Source organism: Dermacentor silvarum, chromosome 1, assembly GCF_013339745.2.
Source record: "Dermacentor silvarum isolate Dsil-2018 chromosome 1, BIME_Dsil_1.4, whole genome shotgun sequence".
Taxonomy (NCBI): domain Eukaryota; kingdom Metazoa; phylum Arthropoda; class Arachnida; order Ixodida; family Ixodidae; genus Dermacentor; species Dermacentor silvarum.
Window position 1 is genome coordinate 337123402 of NC_051154.1, and position 20390 is coordinate 337143791.

Genomic DNA, 20390 nt, shown 5'->3' on the forward strand with positions numbered 1-20390 from the left:
CCGTACTGTTTGGTGCAGTGCTTTGTTCAAGTCACCCACTCTTTGTCCACTCGCGATCAGTATACTTGTAGACATGCCAAGCCCGTCTGTCGGTCGTTAGACATTCCGCTTGTTCTCTGTTCATATGACATTTTTGCCATGGCCTCACACACTTCAAAGGAGGACCAACTCCCTCTACTGCGTCATTGGGTGTACCTCTGCGTATGCTCAGAGCAGTGTGGCCAGCTTCCCTTTGCCAGCTTTCCAGGGCCTGCCATGCGGGTAAGACAGGCGTAGCACCGCATATCCGAATGTGAGGCCAGATACAGCTGCTCCTTTCCATAAACCCCTACTGAGTTCCAAACGGTTGAAGGTGTAACATTCGCAGTGCTGATCGCACTCTACATTGGGGCCTGCAGATAAGATTGCCCTGCCTTGCTGCAATATCTTTTCTTTTATTTTTGCCACCCCCTGATTGGCTGCGTAGCGCACAAAAAGCGCGTCGCTGAAAGAATAAAGGTGATTGTCTTCCTGGCACTATGTGGGTCGTCTCTTCCTTGGGCCGGTCGTCCTGCCGACCTCAGCGTCAAGCTGCCGAATATGTAACAGCTGGTGGCAGTGGTGACGGCGGTTGGAGCGCATGTCGGCAGTGGCCTTGGCGTCCAGTTTGGTGAGAGCACGGTTTCATTGGGAGCATTAGTGACATTTACTTGGTATTCGAGGCATTTTTGACTGTGCTAAATATAAGTAGTACGCGTAAGAGTGACTCTTGTTATCAGCAATCATGAACCTCGCATCGTTAACGAAACCCAACCTAGTGTAGCTAGCTGAAGAGTTAGGTATTCCAGTGCAGAAGTCGATGCGCAAGCCTGAAATTATTGAAGCAATATCCAAATGCGGAGCGAATGACGACAAAGTCGAGGAATGTTGGAAGGCAGTTTCCGAACAGCTAAAAGAACGAGAGGTGGAACTGAAGTTAAAAGAGATGCAGCTGCACAGCCTTGAACGAACTGACAGTTTCGACATGCGCAGATACATGCAACCTTTTAAGGCTGGTAGTGACATCACTTTGTACTTCGTCAACTTTGAGCAGGACGTGTACTAGATTAGCACTTGCGGAAGAGACCTGGTCACAACGCCTATTGACTTTACTTCCTAACGAAGCAGCGGACGTAATTGCGAGAATGCCAGATGAAGATGCGCGTGACTACAATAAAGTAAAGCTTCAGCTGAGGCGAAGGTACAGCTTGTCTGCAGATGCCTTAAGGATGAAGTTTCGTAACACGAGCCGTAGTCAAGGGGAGTATGTCATTTTTGGAATTCGCGTATAAATCGATGAGCTTTTCGGAAGAATGGCTTAAAAGTGCCAACGCATACAAGAACAAGCAATGTCTGATTGAAGTGTTTGCACTAGAGCAATTCTATGCATCTATTCCAGAGCAAATGCGCCTGTGGATTCAGGACAAGTCAAACGTGGAGACGTTGCAAACGGAAGCTAGTTTGGCTGACGAGTACTGTTCCCGCAGAATGAAAAGTTCGGAAGAACTACAAAAGAAACCGTCGGGAGCATTCAAGAAATTTCAGAAAGGAGTGAAAGAAACTAACTAAGGGAAACCCGACAACGTTCATGCCCAAGTGCACGCGGTCAACTCGAGCAAACCAAGAAGTTCCAAGTTTGAAGAAAAATGACCGTTAGTCTGTCACAAATGCCAACAACCAGGCCATATCACAGTACGGTGCTGAGAAGCAAGTGTGTCCGTCAATTTGCTAACTGAAGAGAGCGATTTACTCTTGCCTTCCACCTATGACATGACGGTGAACGGCATCAGTTGCAAAGTTCTACGTGACACAGGAGCAACATTTGATATCGTCCACCCATCATTTGTCAAGGCCGAAAATTTTACCGGATCGTGTGTATGGGTGCGTCAGGCACTAGAGCCCGACACAAAGTGCTTGCCAGTAGCCAAAGTTGAAATAATGGGCGACTTCAGCAAATTTCAAACTGAAGCTGCTGTTTCAGACAAGCTGCCTCGAAAAATCCCTTACATTTTTCTAACAGATCAATGAGGGACTTGCAAAACGCAGGAATGGAACTTCATGCTAACCCTGTAATGGTTGTCACGAGGTCCCACACAAGAGCGCCAACTACTAACGCTACTCGTGCCGCCAAAATTCCAGAGCAAAGTGATCCATCACAAGCTGCCACAACGAGCGAAACCGCACCAGTCGTACAAGCCGTTGATAACAGCTCGCCGGTCGCTTCCGCGTCTGGAGACAAAACGATAAGCCCAGCCAGTGAAAATTTTCAACTTCGAAGGTAGACAAAAGCGTTGTCAAAACGGATCAAGCGAACGACAAGTCACTGCAAACGTGCTGGGAAAGATCAAGACGGAAACGAAAGGGACCAGTATCGTTCACTGTCAAAGACGGCCTTTTGTACCGAACATTCAAAAACAAGAAAGGCCGCTCTTTTGAACAGCTTGCAGTTTCCGAAAGAAATCGTGCTGCACTTCTCGATTTGGTTCATAGCAATAGCTGCGCTGGCCATTTAGGGATGAACAAAACTAAGAGCAATCTATTGAAAGACTACTGCTGGCCGATGTGCTTCAAGGACTCTGGGTTGTATGTACGTTCCTGCAACGTTTGCCAAAGGAGCGGACGGCCAAACGAAGAACTCAAGGCACCTTTGGTCTGAGTGCCTTTGATCGTCAACCCTTTGCGCAGATCGGTAGTCGACATTGTTGTTCCATTACCAGTAACAGCAACAGGCAACAAATACCTGCTAACAATCGTTTGCCCTGCCATGAAGTTCCCGGAAGCAGTGGTGTTACCGGAATTAAGCTCCACAGCAGTTGTAAATGCACTACTCGGTGTATTTGCCAGAATCGGATTTCCCAGTGAAATACAATGCGACCAAGGTTCTCTGTTTACAAGTGCGCTTACCACGACATTCTTGCATAAATGTGGCATATCCATTCACCACAGCTCTACCACCCGCAAAGCAAGTCTGCCGAAAAACTTCATTCAGTAATGAAGCGGACTCTGAGCGCATTCTGCTTCGAGAAGGGCACCGATTGGGATGCGGCTGTTCCCGCAATGCTCTTTGCTCTGCACTTCGTCACTCACGAAGCAACTGAATTCACCCCGGTGGAACTCATTTACGGTCGAGCGCTTCGCTCCCCGCTCACCTTGCTAAAAGAAAAGTGGGAAGACAAATTTGTAGACAAATCCACTGTCGAGTACGTGCTGACCTTGTTGAAACACCTACGTGAATCGCAAGAATTGGTTCAGATCAACATGGCGGAAGCACAGCAACGCGCAAGGGTGTACTACGACAGATCTGCACGCACTCGAACCTTCAAAGAAGGCGACAAAGTGCTGATTTTGAAGTCGTCGAAAGCAAATAAACTGGAAGTAGCATGGGATGGGTGGGTCACGGTTAAGCAAAAGCTTTCCGACACCAATTACTTGGTAACGATGCCCGGTAAACGCAACGACGTGACAATCTACCACTGCAATTTGATGAAGCCATTTATCGAACGCACGGAGACATTGAGTATCGTCGTAAACGAACCGGAGGAAATAAATATTCCAGTCCCTCAGTTGCCGACCCCTTGCTCTTCCCCATCAACAGAAGAAATACTCGAATCTGGCGTTAAACAAGCTTCTTTAACAATCAAGCAAAGAAAGGAGTTAAAAGTGCTTGTACGCAACTTCAGCGATTTGTTCAGTCCCTATCCTGGTAGGACAAACCTTGTGGAATACGACATTGAGTTGACATATGACCAAACCTTCCGTACAAGGATGCACAGATTTTCACCCCGTCATGAGAAACTGTTGAACGATTCCGTTCAGAACATGTTGTCACTGGGTCTAATTGTGCCTGGGGAAAGTGAATACGTGTCACCGATGTTTTTCGTAGAAAGTCCTGGCAAGGAACCCCGACCCTGCATTGACTATCGTAAACTGAATGCGATAACAAAAACAAAGACGTTTCTCATTCCTAATGTTGAGTCCTTGATCGAGGAAGTTTCCGCTGCACAGTATATTTGTACGTTAGATATGGTACGCGGCTTCTGGCAAATGCCACTCACGGAAAATGCTAGTAAGCTCGCCACTTTCATGACTCCGACAGGCACATATCGCCCTCTGGTGCTCACTTTTGGCCTCAAGAACGCACCGTTTGTATTTTCAAACCTAATGAATCAAGTGCTCACAGGCACCGTGTCTTTCGTTGTGCCGTATCTCGAGGACATCACTGTTTTCTCGAGCAATTGGCAACAGCATTTGGAACATCTGCAGCAGGTATTCCTTCGAATTCGTGAAGCAGGCTTGACTCTTAAACTGAGCAAATGTTGTCTTGCAAGCACTGAAGTCCACTACTTGGGGCATGTTGTTGGCCAAGGGAAGCGACGTCCCTCCGAACTAAAAGTCGAGGCAATCACTAGCTTTCCGTTGCCAAAAACAAAGATTAACTTGCGTTCCTTTTTGGGTTTAGCTGACTACTACAGAAGCTACATTCCAAACTTCGCACATATCGCTAGTCCTCTTACAGACGCTCTGCGCAAGACCGAGCCTACTATTATGTGTTGGAATACAGCGCATACGGACGCATTTGATGCGATTAAAAAGATTCTTGTCAGCAAACTGGTTCTCGTCGCGCCAGATTACTCTCTCCCTTTCTTAGTTCAGTGTGATGCCAGTGACCGCGGAATGGGCGTTGTTTTAAGTCAGGTGAACGAAAAAGGGGAGGAGCACCCTGTTGTCTATGCGAGTTGAAAGCTAATGTCACGCGAGCGAGCCTACAGCCCTACAGAAAAAGAATGCGCTTGCTTGGTGTGGGCTCTCGAAAAGCTCTCGTGTTATCTGAAAGGCTCTTCCTTTATATTTGAAACTGATCACTCCCCCTTAGTGTGGTTGAATCAAATGTCACACAAAAATGGTGGCTTGATGAGGTGGAGTCTACCACTTCAACAGTTTGATTTCCTAGTGCGGCACAAGAAAGGAAAACGTCATGCAAATGCTGAGTGCCTTAGCCGCATTCCCTAGTGTTGTTGTTATTTTTGCTTGTGCGCCCGCAAGTCGACGCAAGCCTTTTCATTCTCGTATTCGGTTTTCATGTGTTCTGCTCCCAGTGAATTCAACTGCAGGCTTTCCTAAGCTTGGGCACGAGGTTGCTTCTAACGTTGTTACTGCGTTTCTTGCGCTCGTTCACTAAGACTTCAGATCCTGTCATGCCAGCTGACGGGATGCACCCTGCACCAGACGTCTGCGGCCGGCTCCCTGTCCCTACATGCTCGGCAGCCTTTCGACACTCGGCGAGCAGTGCTAGTTATGAGCGTCGCCTCCTCCTTGGCGTCCCAGCCCCTCTCCACGGGCTTGTTGTTCGAGCCTGAACACGTACAGTGCCTTGTTCATCCTTTCTGCGATGTGTACCTCAACTTGCCTGCCTGTGCCACCATGCACCTCGGCGTCTTCACCCATTCCAAGCGCAAGGTCAATGTGATCATGCAAAACGCGTCAGTGCTGTGCTTGGACAATTCTGTTTCCAACGTTGGCTACCTGTTTGCCCCTGCGTCATCCTCTTGAATGCCTTCCGAAATAGGTAGCTTTGGCTGAGCTGTAACATACGGGGTGCTGGTTGCACTCTACGTCGGGGCCTGCAGATAAGATTGCCCCGCTTGCCGCGATATTGTTTCTTTTATTTTTGCCACTCCCTTATTGGCTGCGTAGCACACAAAAAGCGCTTCGCTGAAAGAATAAAGGTGATTTTCTTCCTGGCACTGCATGGGTCATCCAGGGTTCGTACAGGTTTCCAAGGCAAAAATTCAAGGATATTCCAGGACTTTCCAGGACCTGTCACAGGTTTTTCAAGGACTCAAAGCGGCATCTAAAGTAGGGTTTCTTTACTCTAACATTTCCAAAAATGACTAGTTTTATTGCACTTACAATAAATAAATGTATATCACAATTATAATATAAAGTCTAGCCTTGATAACTTCTCAAGATCACAGCACAAAATGAACGCTTACAATAACGGCTGAGATTTTTCCAATATAGAAAATATTCAAAATATTCAGCATAGGCCTATTGCACTACAATAAAAAGAAATAAATGTATATCCCAATGATGTTAATAATGCCAAGCCTTGATCTTCTTGCGAGTTCACAACAATACCAAAAAAAGTTCACAAAACACAATGAATGCTCACAACAGCAACTCTGACTTCTCCAGAATTAACAGGGCAAGTTTAGCGAACATTTCCAAACCATTCAGTGTAGTCTTGCTACACATCCATTATATGATTATATTATAACAAATAGATGCATATTGCAATTGTGTAAAGCATGTCTTGTCTTGATCAGTTCTCAAGTCCGCAATATTAAAAGTTAACACAACGAATACTCACAACAGCTGCTCAGGCTTCTGCAGTATTAGTTGGGTTGGTTCATCAAACATTTCCAAAACATTCAGCATAGCGTATTTTCCTGTATATAAGACGCGTTTTTTTCCTGAAGTTTTCGTCGGTGTGTCTTATAGAACGGTGCGACCTATGTACGTTTTTTTTTCCCGGAAAAACTGCCTTCAAAATTGGATCTAATGTTATGGCCACGCGAAGCGCGCTGGTTGACTTCATTGCTACGGGTTCTGTGCGCGCTATCGAGGTGCTGGGTTGTCGTGATCAAGTTTCCGAGTGCCATGCGAGAAGGATGGAGCCGCAAGGCAAGCAGCGGTAGGCCTACCGCGAGTCGATCGACCCCGAAGTCATCGCATCTGCAGGTCGCTGTCAAGATACGGCGCGCACCACTGTGCAAACTACACAGTTGCTATAGGGTACAGGCAGCCGCCACCCCCCCCCCTCCCTCCCTCCCTCCCGGGCTGCCTTTCTGCTTTCCTCCCTTGTACGCGATTCAGCTCACTGTCACACGCTTTCACTCGCACATACAGCGTAAGGCGCGCAGGGACGATGTTATCGTCTTTGGACTTTATATGGAACATCGCGACAAGCACAACGGCAGAAATGCGCCTGGAGTAGAAATATATGGCACCCATAATGATACGCTTAATTGCGCGTGACGCTTGTTCACGGAGCGAAACATCACTGTAACTTTTTTAAAGCGCTTACAGAAAGAACAGGTGCGTCTTATACACCGGTGTGACTGATATAACGTTCTTTCTTTTTTTTGTTGAAAAACTGACGTTTTGAGGGGGGTGCGTCTTATACAAAGGTGCGGCTTATAGACCGGAAAATACGGTAATGTTATTGCACTTATATTATCATAAATAATATTATAACAAAACCTCCATCCAAAGGTACTGAGCATCAATGGTAAAGTTGCTCCACTATAGCACTCTTTAGCTTCACCTCACGCGCAAGAGTGAAAGTGGGACAAGGCAGACCAATGGGCGAGTATTGAAACGAACAATAGGGTGATGAAAGCAGCGTAAACACTGCCAGCCCCAAGCCAGCACCGAAGCGCGGCACGGGCCTCTCGCTCCGTTCGCGGTTTGACGCGGTGAAGCCTCTTATTTTTTCCGTGCAGTTCTGCAAAACGGAACCATGTGTGCTTGCGCTGGCGTATTGTTTCTGAAATAGGAAGTTTGTCAGATCAACGCCGATTTACCACAGAAAGGAGGTTGCAATGTCGATATCAGAGTGCAGTGCTCACGAAATTCAAGGATTTTCAAGGAAGGGAAAAAATTCCAGCACTTTCAAGGGCCTTGAAAATGCACTTTTCAATTTCAAGGGTTTTCAAGGATTTCAAGGACCTGTACGCACCCTATCATATGTTCCTTGAGCCGGTCGTCCTGCTGCCCTCAGTGTCGGGCCGCCGAATATATAAAGGACCATAGGGCCTTGAAGTAAAAACAAAGTAGCGATGAGTGTTCACATTTATTTGTAGTTTTTACTCATCTCTCTGCATGTGATTTGGGGCCACTGTAACAGTTATTCCTAGGTACTGGTACTCACTGGCCCAAACTATCAAGTTGCCTTGCTTGTAGAGCTCCAAGATCTGGAGACCTGCGGGACCAAAGGGAATTGCCGCAGATTTCTTGACATTGAAGGACAGACCAAACTCTGTGCCTTCTTCACTGCATAAGACAACGAGTTCTTGCAGCTCATCGGGACTCTTTGCCATGAGGACAATGTCATCGGCGGAGAACAGTCATCCTTGTGTTTGTGATGCCTTCCTCCATATAGCTCCTAAGTAGGGGGGGGGATGCCATCCAGCTGTCGAGCATCCTGCCAAACATTTTATAGCACCGTCTAATTCTCCTTTAGTGACATGCTTTTTTTTCCTTGTCCCACAGTCACCATACGACAAGAGAAATTGTTCCACATCGCTATATAAGAAGAGGGAACACTTACCCACAACTTTTTTTAGAGAACTCTGCCCATATTTTGATTTTTATCATATTCATGAATCTGGTTAAAAATTTGAATCAATGCTTGAGATGCATATACCTAGCAGTCTGACCAGGCAAGTAGCGTGGGGCTGGTCTAGCATTGACTGCCTATGGGGGCCCGGTTGCTGCTCAAGCAGCCAAGCCAGCAGGTCAACCGGTGAAGGCCTGCACAGCTGCTCCAGTGCCAAGCGATGTGTCACACAGACTTCTTCTGCAAAAGGATGGGGATCTGTTATACATTAAAAAAAAAGAAAAAAAAAGACAGGCGACCAACTAGCACTGGTACTCTTTTCAATGACTTCCCGCAATCATCTTACACAAAAGCTTCACGCTATGTGCTACGCATTCCACCAAGTACGTTATGATGAACTTGGGCCGTGAACGGTAAAGTGGCTTAATGAAAATCAAGCAAGCAAGCACAGAAGCCTGCGAGTGTAAGGTGACATACATGGGTATTGGTGCATTATCACAGGCAGCCATGAAGCTGCATGTTTTATTATCAATTTTCCCTCGGGCACCACGAACAGCATCAGCCTGGCAGCTTGAGACAGAGCAAAATGAAAGAAAATGATGGACTACAGTGTGAAATGTACAGACTTCTACTGCAGTGACAAAGACAATCAAGCATTTTATCATCATTCTTGTAAACTACTCCCAATCATAGTCTCGGAGCATTTCCCAAGTGGAAAGCATTTCCAGTCCCGGCCGGATTATTAGACAGGAAATCGATTCCAGCCGGAACATATCCAGCTGGAAATGGGAGCCGTTCTGGCTGGAAATGGCAATCGTTCCAGCAGGAAATGGAAGCCAATCCAGCCGGAAATGGAAGCCGTTCCGGCTGGAAATGGAACCATCCGGCCGGAAATGGGGGCCGTTCTGGCTGGAAATGGGAACCGTTCCAGCTGGAAATGGAAGCCAATCCAGCCGGAAACGGAAGCCGTTCCGACTGGAAATGGAACCATCCGGCCGGAAATGGATGCCAATCCACCCGGAAATGGAAACCGTTCCAGCCAGAAATAGAAGCAATTCAGGTGTGATGTCGGGAGCATTTCAAACTAGAAACATGCTGTTCCCAGTCAAAAATGTGTACTTCCTCATGCAATAACGAGGCAAGGTTTCAGAAGAGACTTTATTGCCAGTAAAGGCTACACTCCTCGGAGACTACTCCTTGCCGAGCTTAAGCTTCTTTTTCACATCTTGAATCTTTTCACTTAAGACCCTCAGCACTCCATGGGCAGCCACTGCAATGTCCTGGTTGTTTGTTCTGCCCCAGTAGGCCAGGCATTCTTTAGAAGAAAAATACGAGATTAGAAAAAAATATGCCATGTGCATTAAGAAATGGAACAATTAAACAACAAGCCCACCTTGCACAACTTGAACTTTGGCAGGTGTGAGCTGCTTTGTTGTCTCACTAGGCACTGATCGGCCACTCACTGTTCTTAGGGCCAATGCCTCGAGACCCCAAATTGCTTGGGCTGTATCACATACGACAATCGTGGCCTTCTTGTTTCTTAAAATCTTTGCCGCCTGGTCTGCAGTGATTTTCACCCCCTTGCAGAGATGGAACTAAACAAAGCAATGCAAAATATTTGATGTAAATGTTTGCAAGCAAGCTCTACCCATAAACATTACAATCCTACTTACACGGCCATCGGGAGTGGGGGAAAATTCTGCCAGGTCATGTGCTTCATCATCTATACAGAAAAAGGCAATTAGACCAAATACCCTATGAACTGAGTGCAATTGGGCACTACATGGAGTGAAAGCGTGGCATTACCACAGCCTCTGGTCCAGCAGACACACTTTGTGCAGAATGAATCTCCGCCAGTACTGCAGATATATATGCTTCCTATACCGTGAAGCATAGTGACTTATGAATTATTATCTGGTGATCACTCAACCACATTAAAGTTCATACCTTGTGAAGAAGCACAATTGCTTCCTATTCCAGCTGAATGCAAGCTGGAGGACATTCCAATTTCCACATCATGATTTGGAGCCATGCCTGCGTTAGAGTATATAAAGTAAAATTTATGATATTACTGAACTTTGGACAGATGCTGAACATTTATACAGCTAACAATTTAATGCAAAAGACATCACAAGCAAATATTCCTAAACCAATGTACACACAACATATAGCCACTATGAACTTGAGTAAGTTCACAGATTCATGTGCAGTGGAAACTGCACTGTTGGTTCCCAACAACTGCATTCTGCATTATAAAATGCGACATTCCTACCTTGAACATGCTGGGGCCCACTGCTTGCTGTGCGTCTGGCCATTTCCACTGGCTGCTCCACCAAAAGCCCAGCTACGCCTTTGTCCACTTAAAGCAAAATGCAAGGCATCACTGTACCTCAAACAGCTGGCTAAGATTTACAGTTACCAGTTTAACACACAAGTAGTGACAATCAAATCATCTCTAGCCAAAATATGCTATTAGATCATAAGCCAATGTGAGCCAGGGGGGCTATTCTACAAGTGTTCACAAAGTGGACTGCCCATTTCAGCACTTGCTGACTGGCTAGAGCTCGAGTGACGGTGCTGACGAATGGTGGCTGTCCTCTGACTCCGACTTCTATCCAATCAGTGCACGCTGAAATGGACAGTCCTCCAACACTTGCAGAACAGTCGCATAAGTTCACAGTTGCATAGTACTGCAATAAAAACTTGACATATATAGTTCCTGGCAATTACCTGAAAAGGGTACCGTAAGAATGACATATGATTAAATTAAAATGGTCAATGATACAGTCTTTAAGCAAAAACTTCAGACAGTAACACAGCTTTGAGAAAAATAAAGAACTGCAAAACATTGTGTAGATGCTAATATACAGGGTGCCCTGCTAACTTAAGCCAAGCTGTTCAACGAGAAAAAGAGAAAAAAAATTAAGGAAACTTGGTGCAAGATACACTTGTAAGACCTACAGCGTTCGGTCACCAGAGGTCTGATGACCGAACGCCATAGGACTTAGAATTGTAATTTGCACCTTGTTTCCTTACCCCCACCCACCCCCTTTGAACAGCTTGGCTAGAGTTACCTGCGACACCCTGTATATTACTCATAGCACTTTCTAGAAGTAAAAAAAAAACTGCAAGACATCGTGCAGATGCTATTATATATTACTCGCAGCCATTTCTAGAAGCTAGCCGTCATATGCTAACTAAAAGACTGGCAAAGCAGCCCCATGATATGCTAAAGGGTTCTATCATACATCATGATATAAAATGCGACATTCCTACCTTGAACATGCTGGGGCCCACTGCTTGTTGTGCGGCTGGCCATGTCCACCGGCTGCTCCACCAAAAGCCCAGCTATGCCTTTGTCCACTTAAAGCAAAATGCAAGGCATCACTGTACCTCAAGCAGCTGGCTAAGATTTACAGTTACCAGTTTAACACACAAGTAGTAAATATGTGAAAATATGTGAATATATGTACCAGCTGATACATGAGCCTAGAAGATCTTGTTACACTGTCAACTTAAGCTCAAAACAAAATGCGATTGCATATACCTTTACAACTGATGCCTTGTTTCTAACAGCATCATTGGTCTGTATCAATTTCCACATATTTCCACATCATGATGTGGAAATGGTTTGTTTCAAACATGAAGTGCTCACCTCTGGTCTCCAATATTTCCTCCAGCAAATGCTTAACTGCAGGGTAAAGATAAATGCAAATATTAATGCACAAATCCCTACGAACTAAAAATGAACAGCATGCAGAAAGGAAAAGTAGCAAGAACAAATGTATCTTACATGAACCTAACTGTGCTTTCACCGTCTCTTGTAAAAACGACAGTTGGTTTTTTAGTGACGTATTATGTTCACACTGAAGGCGATACTGCGCCTTCCAAAACCTAGCCTCTTTCCTGGCGGCCCGAACCTCGTTTTCGGGAACCAACCCATCATCCGATTCTGATGTGCATGGCGTGTCAGACCTCTTTCTCTTAAGTGGGAAAAAAAAAGATAAGCACACCAGATGCACATATGTGATAGCATGAGGAGGGTAACAAAAGTATATTACGAAATTATTACCTTCTTAGCAAGCTGGGATGCCACGGGTGAGGAAACCTGGCGTCTCTGTGGCTCACGGCTGCCCTCACCAGCTGATACATGAGCCTAGAAGATTTTGTTACACTGTCAACTTAAGCTCAAAACAAAATGTGATTGCATACCTTTACAATTGATGATTTGTTTCTAACAGCATCATTGATCTGTAGGGCATGTGCTGTATATTTACTCAGTACATCTTCAAACTGCTGCTTTTTTGATGCGGCCCTATTCAGACGCTTCTTCTTTGACTCCTGCAAGAAGTGACATGCATGTGCATACATATAGCACTATTTGGCGACGTTAGACACTACAAGAGTTGTCCATAAAAGGCATAACTACCTGTCTCAAAACCTTTCTTTTCTGTGTCATCTCATCATCATCTGTGCCATTTTCAATATCAGAAAGGCTTATAGGGGGGATGATAGGCCGTTTTAGGAGCATTTTTCGTTGCATATCTTCTTTAGTTTCTGTAACAGAACACAAAATATGGCATATATCAGGACACCTTAGAATAAAACTTTAACAAAATTGTTTGTCAATATGGCTATATTTTTTCCTTGATGCTGATGCTTTAAAGTAAAACTACCTCGGCATGCTCTGCAGTGGCACTGCGGCATATTTCTCGAAAACAGACATATTCAGCTTATTCATACTAAAGGTCACGCTGACATTCGTTGGTGCCGCAGATGACGGACCGACTGCCTGAATAATCGTCACTGCAGCCTCGTAAATTAGTGATACCGCATTTTTTTTCTTTCTCTTTTGTGCCAATCGAACATAATACGTGTGTCACATGGCACACTTTTGATCCCGATTGAATTTCTCAGTCGTAATTGGCTACCTTATTGTGCAAGCGCCGGGACGTAGACAATTTTGGTCAAAAATTACGATCCGGCTTGGGATCAATTGCGTCGATCTAGCTTTTCTGTATGCGCTACAACTGCGCATAACAAGCAAGCATGCCTGTCGGCATAAGGGGAAGCTTTAGCTCGAGCCCAACTTCGACGTCGCCCATTGAAATGCATGTAAAAACATGGAAATGCTTTTATGGGATAACCACTGGTCCGATTTGAATGAAATTTGTTGCATTTGAGTTATAAAGTTGAATTCTGGTGACTGTTAGAAGTAGAATTTCGATTTAGGGCATTGAATGTCTTAAAAAATTGTTCAAACTTGTAAGATTGAAATAGACGCACGAAGTTTACAAAATGCACAACTCGATCAGCATCAAAACAGATGTTGCATATCTGTAAACTGCATCTATTATTAGAGCATCTAAAGCGGACAAACTTCATATATATAGTTACAGCTAGCTTACGTGAATTGGTTACAATGTTTACATGGATGTTGAAAGTCATTACTCAAAGCAATGAAAGGTTTCAGAGGGGAGTGGAGTATATATTTCTTCTGTCCGCCTTAGATGCTTATTACATTCACTTTCTAGCTAGAATTGCGATATATTTTTCATTGCCGCGTTATAGAGTTGTAAATTAGAGTAACGTTTTTCAAAATTTTGTGTTAAGAATTTTTGTAAAAATTTGACGGCCTAAATAGAAAAATCCATTAAAAAATCCGCTTTCAGCAAGCACTACATTTTAACCTTTTCTTTAAAATGCATCAAACCTCATGAAATTAGGTGCACTAGCTGGTTGCTGAGAAAAACTATTTCTGGTGTCCCATGGTAAATCGATAGAGCCCCGGAGCTAAATATTTCTCTTTTCATTCCGCGCAACTAAAAACAAAAGCAAAAATATGGACCGCTATGGCAAATTCATACAAAGGTCAGCACGTGTGGGTACTCAGCAGCAAGTCTTAATATCTGAATTGTGTATGTCCCGTCGTTGATGTCATTGTCGGGATCGTGCCACTTGGCTCGGTACGCAGTCTTATTGCTGAAATCGTTCTCGTCCACCGGATCAAACTCCTCGATGTCATGAACGGGAATGACATATCGGCGCTTGTCCATGTCATCATCGATAAATCGTACAAGCGCAAACATATTGCGCCTACACACAAAAAGCCGAGACTACTACGCGCCGTACTTCAAGCCAAACGCCACGCTACGAAAAAGCACGTGGTGTATACACAACATGGAAGACGGTAAAGCAAAAAAAAAAAGTACAGTCCGCACTGGTCAGCACAACAGCACAAATTGCCGTAAATTTTCTTGCATGCAGATACGTGGCTTAAATATCTTTTAAAATTTTACTACGCATTTTTTAGAATTAAAAAAAAGGAGGGCGATTGTTACAAGGCAAGAAAAAAGCAGCCCGAATGCGGAGCTGCCATCATCATCATCATCTCCTCTAGCCAGCGGCGAAGTAAGACGAGGCATACGAGTTCGCTTGTGTTGTGGTGGAGTTGGAGTTTGCGTTCGTCCCGCTAGATATTGAAGTCGGTGTTCTTGGTAGTCGATCAAATATACTCCTCTGACAACGGCACCTACTCACACGTCTGCATGGCGCCGCATAAAAGGCGGAAAGCCTACCTGGATCCTGGGTCCACTGCCACCATACCGCGGGCCACAAAGTGGCATCTTACAAGATCTGCCGACGGTAGTTCACAAGCAACGCGTCTTCGGACAGCAAATGAAAGCAATCAGAGGCCTGCCAGCGCGCATTCACCGCAACTGCTGTGCAGCAACGCTGACAATGAAAGTTTACGGAAGCATTGCGAAAGAAGTTACGACAACTTGGAGGTCACGGATGATAGTGATCATTATTTCAGCGACTCGAGTGAAGGTAGTGAACGCGTGACATCCCCGTGTGGAACATCGTTGTTCGTCCAGGAAGACGAGGGTTCAAGCGGCAATTATGACCTGCCACGTGATTCTTTTAATGTCGAGGATCTCACACTTCCGTTCATTGAAGGCGGGCGGCTGACTCGCGGTGATGCATATATGATGCTTCTAGATATTGCCGTTAAATTTGGCCTATCATGGACAGCAATTGAGGAAATTCAAAAGTTGGTCAACAACCTCATTGAAAAAAAAGCGTTTCCTGAAAGCAGATACCTTTTCAAAAAGGTTTGTGGTGTAGACATGGACGATGTCGTATTTCATTTTTACTGTTCACACTGCAGGTTGCACCTTGCAGACACGAAAGGTACCCTGGACGAGAGGAAACATCTCCAAATTGTGTGTGATATTTGTCATACGCAATACACGGGTAGTGGCCTTGTGCGTGATGGCAGCTTTTTTATCAGTCTCCCCATTAAGAAGCAACTTACCTCCATCCTATCAAGCAAGACAGTTGGCTCTGCTGTAATGAGCTCACTCACTCGGAAGCACCACAATGAGAGCGCGATGAGCGACATCACCGATGGTATACATTACAAGGAGATGCGTCAAAGAATTGATGGGACTGATTTAACTTTGACCATAAATTCAGACGGAAGCCCCGTCTTCAACTCGTCCAATTACAGCATATGGCCAGTGCAGCTTGCTTTGAATGAGCTGCCGCCGCGATTGCGCTGGAACAACATCATGACACCAGTACTTTGGTATGGCAAAGAGCACCCGGACATGACTCTTGTACTCCAAGCCTTCGTGAGGCAGCTCCAGGAGCTGAACAAAACTGGACTGACATGGACGTTTGCCAACGCCATAGTAAAATCAAAGGTAAACGCCTATTCATTAGATAGCTGAGCGACATATGTGTCAATGCATTTACTGCTACTTCACTTTTATCTTGCAGGTGTTCTGCATCTGTTGTTGTGCGGATACCCCAGCCAGGGCTGCAATGCAGCACAGGGTTCAGTTCAACGGCTACTATGGATGCAGCTGGTGCTACCACCCAGGGGTAAATGTTGATGGTAAGTGTCTTCTAATATAGCAGCAGCGTCTATCAATAAATGCAATGGAAGGAGAAATAATTTTACTTTTATATTTAGTGTTTTATGATGTGCATGAAGCTATTAATTGACACATGTGCCTGCAAATTACACATACACCCACCATATTTATGAAACCCGTGTAGGTTTCCTTTGCAAGTTTTTCGCTACAAACTAGGTGGATGACAATTTTTCCGTTTCATGAACCTTCCTCCACCTCATGGGCTTCTGCTGAAATAATGCTTGGCCTACTAGCTGTGTATACATTTCCCTAAAAAACTCATTAGCCACAGAACATACTGTAGTAAAACTTATAGAAAAGAGCTAATTCTAGGGCTACAGTCACTCTGAGGGCATGTTTGGCATGTAACTGTCGTAATTAACCCTTCACCAGCTATTTGTATTTCTTCAGTGTCAGCAGCAGCAGTAAGCACTTACACGTTGTGTACAATGGATAAAGCGTGTTACAACTATGTTACATAATAACATTGGAACTAGGCTGCATAATATTGCCACACTATGTGGCAATATGAACATCTCTGTTCTTGGCACACACAGCAGCCTCCTGAGCACTTTTCTTTAGGCAAGCCCCTGCTGGCCTAATTTAGCTGTTTAGCTGCACATTTGGAGGGGCCATTTGAATACCTTGTGTTTTTCATTCTTCTAGGTACTGTGAAATACTGTGTCACCACGCCCTTTCCAGACCGAACAGATGAAGAGGCACTTAAAGACATGACAGACGCCTGCAACACTGGAGCCACTGTACATGGGGTTAAGGGGCCATCACCATTAATTAATTTGCCAGGTTTTAGCCCTATTTGGTCCTGGTGCCCAGACTATATGCACAGTGTCTTGCTGGGTGTTGCGCGACAGATAACAGACCTGTGGTTTACAGCAACAGGCACTGACTATTACTGTGGCGAGGCATCGAAAATGGCAATCGTAGATAAGAGAATTCTGTCTTTAAAGTTGCCTGAGTGCATTAACCGGCGGCCAAGAGCACTGCTGGCTCGGAAGTATTGGAAAGCTTCTGAATGGCAGTGTTGGCTCCTGTATCACAGCATGCCGTGCCTAGCAGATGTGCTTGAAGGCAGATATCTACACCATTGGAGCCTCTTGGTTGCAGGAGTCTTTCTCCTACTGAGAAACTCCGTTACAAAAGCAGATGTTGACCAGAGCACTCGTCTGCTCACAGAATTTGTTGTGAATGTGCAATTTCTTTATGGTAAAAGTGCCATGACTTACAATGTTCATCAACTTCTGCACAAACCAAAGTCTGTACTTCTGTTTGGTCCTCTGTGGACACATTCATGCTTTGTTTTTGAGAACAACATCGGCAAGTTGTTAAGGCTCGTCACATCATCAAATGGTGTGGCCATTCAGATTGCCACACGGCTACTCTTGCACAGTAGCCTAATTTGTTTGAAGGCACTTGCAAGCAGCCATGCACTGTCACTCATAGCTCAGAAAGTTTCCGAAGCAGGTGAAGAAAGCATTGTTCCCTTGGGCAAACCAGAAATTATTGATCAATCTTTTCATTCGAAATACCTGCAGGGTAGTGAGACTGCAGTAGAGTACAAAAGACTGAAGGTCCGAGGGGCTGTAATTGCCTCAGAAAAATATACGAGACACACCAAAATTGATTGTACTGCAGTAGCACTTCCAGATGGCACCTACATGAAAACAAAAAGAATAATTTTGTGTAGAGGGCTAGATGGAGAGGAGGAATTTTTCCTCTTGTCACATGTGTATGTTACCAGCAGCACAGTTAAAAGTGCACATATTAAGAGGGCAAGGCGACAAGAGCAGGAGATGCTGCGGAAGATTGATGTACGTGCTCGTCCTTGCATATATTTCTCGTTGGATGGGCAGGAATTTTTTTGTGACCTTGTAAACAGTTATGAGTGGTCATGAAATGCAGGGACATAGATCTTCGTCTGGAATGCTATGACAGAGCATTAAAGAGCTAATGTTTTTGACATGCTAAACAATTGCGAGGTTGATATCTGACTATCTCCGAAATGTCATGCTGAGAAAGATATTTTCTGTGGTTTGCCATGAGTCTGTATGCATTGTTTTTTCAATAGAGCTTATCAGATTGACATCTTACTGCATGGTGTATCATGTGTGATGCACATGCATAGAACAACTTTTAGTGAAAATCCTACAGATTCATCATAAATTTGCATCCTCTCTCTAGCAGTGAAATACTGAGCAACTTTAACACTGGAAATTATTTTTGACAATGTATGGGGCACCAAGCTGATCATGCGTGCAATGTGCAAGAAGTTAATGAAGAGGTCGCTTCCACAATTTATAATGTTTAAATGAGTCCACAAAAAGTATGAAGGTGTTTATTAGCCAACAGATGTTTTGGTCGAAAAGTAATTCAGATGGTTCTGTGAGGCATTAATTGCTGTATCATATGTGATGCAGCATGAAGTTATTGCTTTGTCAAAGAGTGTAGAGATCTTTTTCACAAAATTGCAAATTTGGCGGCAAAATATAATGTTTGTACAAGCTATAGGCTTTCTTAGCACCATTATTGAAGCAGAATACATAGAAAATACAATAACTGCAGTGTTTACGATGACCTGCAGAAGAATTTAAAAGCGGGCGAGTTGAAACCTATCCATTTCTTGGACATAACGACACACGATAAAGGGAACAGGACAACTTTTAAAGACAGAATTGAGAACAAATTCTCTCGCATTTTGTTTTTTATGTGCGCTGCCCAATGGTGTTTACAATGAACATAGTGTGGAGCTTTACACATTCCTAGAGCTCATAATAGCAACATAGCAGAAGATTTTTTTTGCATCAAATTCCCAAAGAGCAACTTAAACCAAGATCTGTCAATGATCCGGCATATAGGTATTGAAGCCTTCAATAAATGATATCAAATTTGAATTGCAGTTTTCTGCAATTAGAATGTTTTTTCATGGTCACAAAATGTGCCTGTAGCTGCACAGTGTATCATATATGTGAGAATTCTGGCTCAAAAGTCTACACTGTAAACAATCCTTTTGAAAGGCGACGTTTGGCTTAGACATCTTGCCTTAACAAAGGTTATTTAAACTTTTTACAAGCGAATTTAAATTCATGCATTAAAGAGTGAGAAAGAGCAAGAAATTCAGAGTCGTGGCAAATTATTACTATTGTTATAAAAATTATTCACTATTTTTCATACAATATTTAAATAAAGGTGTGCATTTAGGGATGCCACCAAAAAGAGTCCACGACCATGTTTGTTTGATGCCTTCACATTGCATCACATTGCCTTGCATTTGGTTAAATTGCCACTTTAGTTTTTTGGTGTATTGTTGCCAGATATGTTTGTATGCATCTTGCAGTTGCCTTTCTGCCTTCTGCAGTACCGTACCTTTTGTATCCCACTTTGCTAAAGTTGCCAACTGTTTTTGCCAGAACTGTAATAAATGTCTCTTCTGTGCAGTCATACTGTACTACAATTCACTGTGTTGCTCTGTGCAAACTGCATATATGTTCTACACATTCACATTCATTGAGCAGGAGTTGTATTTTCAGTGGTCATGCTTTATGCATTTACGTTTTTACACACGGGATAAAAATTATTCTACTGATTTGTGCTTCTATATTTTCAGCATCCCATGCTAAAACCAGCATTCAATGTGACAGGACGTTTCCTAGCTGCTGTATCAGTTCTTGTAAATGGAAACAATTTCTCTAAATTGGCTTCCATATACGTATGTTCCCCATTTAGTTCGGAAGGCTTCCAGTCATACCTGGCATCTTCAGCTTAGAATGTCTGGTCACATAGCTGGAGTATATTCTGTTTGTAGCTGTAAAATGATTTCCGGTCTGTCATGGGGAGACGCAGTAGAAAGTGCTATTACCAGCCAGAAACACAATAGGAAAATCTAGTTTCCAGCAGGAGTAAAGTCAATTTCCAGCTGGAAAATGATTTCCAGCTGTCCATGGAAAGGTTCCGGCTGGGAATGATATATCCAGCTGGAAAGTTGGCTGGAAAACTTGGTTCCCAGCCAGATCTGGTTTTGCTTCCGGCTGGAAAGACCGGTTTCCAGCTGGAAAACACGGTTTCCAGCTGGAAATGCAATTCCCTGCTGGAAA

At 44.2% G+C, this 20390-nt stretch overlaps 2 protein-coding genes across 3 annotated transcripts; one reads left to right on the top strand and one right to left on the bottom strand.

Moving 5' to 3' along the window:
• Positions 1-9497: 9497 nt before the first annotated feature.
• On the bottom strand, positions 9498-13227 carry LOC119437365 (uncharacterized). 2 transcript variants are annotated; one of them, XM_049660470.1, is made up of 10 exons: positions 12789-13227; positions 12572-12700; positions 12432-12515; positions 12015-12342; positions 11636-11722; positions 10632-10718; positions 10307-10393; positions 10033-10082; positions 9753-9954; positions 9498-9674 (listed from the first exon to the last, which is right to left on the bottom strand). In XM_049660470.1, the coding sequence occupies exons 1-10, from the start codon at positions 12900-12902 to the stop codon at positions 9550-9552; spliced, it is 1293 nt and encodes a 430-aa protein (XP_049516427.1). In that variant the 5' UTR covers positions 12903-13227; the 3' UTR covers positions 9498-9549. The 2 variants fall into 2 exon arrangements, with proteins under 2 accessions (XP_049516427.1, XP_049516428.1); XM_049660471.1 differs by lacking the exon at positions 10632-10718.
• A 2042-nt stretch (positions 13228-15269) lies between these two features.
• On the top strand, positions 15270-17573 carry LOC119437363 (uncharacterized). Its single transcript, XM_049660472.1, has 3 exons — positions 15270-16068; positions 16145-16249; positions 16948-17573. The coding sequence occupies exons 1-3, from the start codon at positions 15349-15351 to the stop codon at positions 16954-16956; spliced, it is 834 nt and encodes a 277-aa protein (XP_049516429.1). The 5' UTR covers positions 15270-15348; the 3' UTR covers positions 16957-17573.
• Positions 17574-20390: the final 2817 nt, after the last annotated feature.

Bases quoted from the DNA above. Each gene is read 5' to 3' on its own strand.
- LOC119437365 (XM_049660470.1), bottom strand. From the start codon at position 12,902: ATGCAACGAAAAATGCTCCTAAAACGGCCTATCATCCCCCCTATAAGC. The intron at 12,343-12,431 runs GTAATAATTTCG...TTCCCACTTAAG, and splicing joins CATCCCAGCTTGCTAAGAAG to AGAAAGAGGTCTGACACGCC. The intron at 10,394-10,631 runs GTAGGAATGTCG...ACTCTAACGCAG, and splicing joins TGGGCCCCAGCATGTTCAAG to GCATGGCTCCAAATCATGAT.
- LOC119437363 (XM_049660472.1), top strand. From the start codon at position 15,349: ATGATGCTTCTAGATATTGCCGTTAAATTTGGCCTATCATGGACAGCA. The intron at 16,069-16,144 runs GTAAACGCCTAT...TTTATCTTGCAG, and splicing joins ACGCCATAGTAAAATCAAAG to GTGTTCTGCATCTGTTGTTG.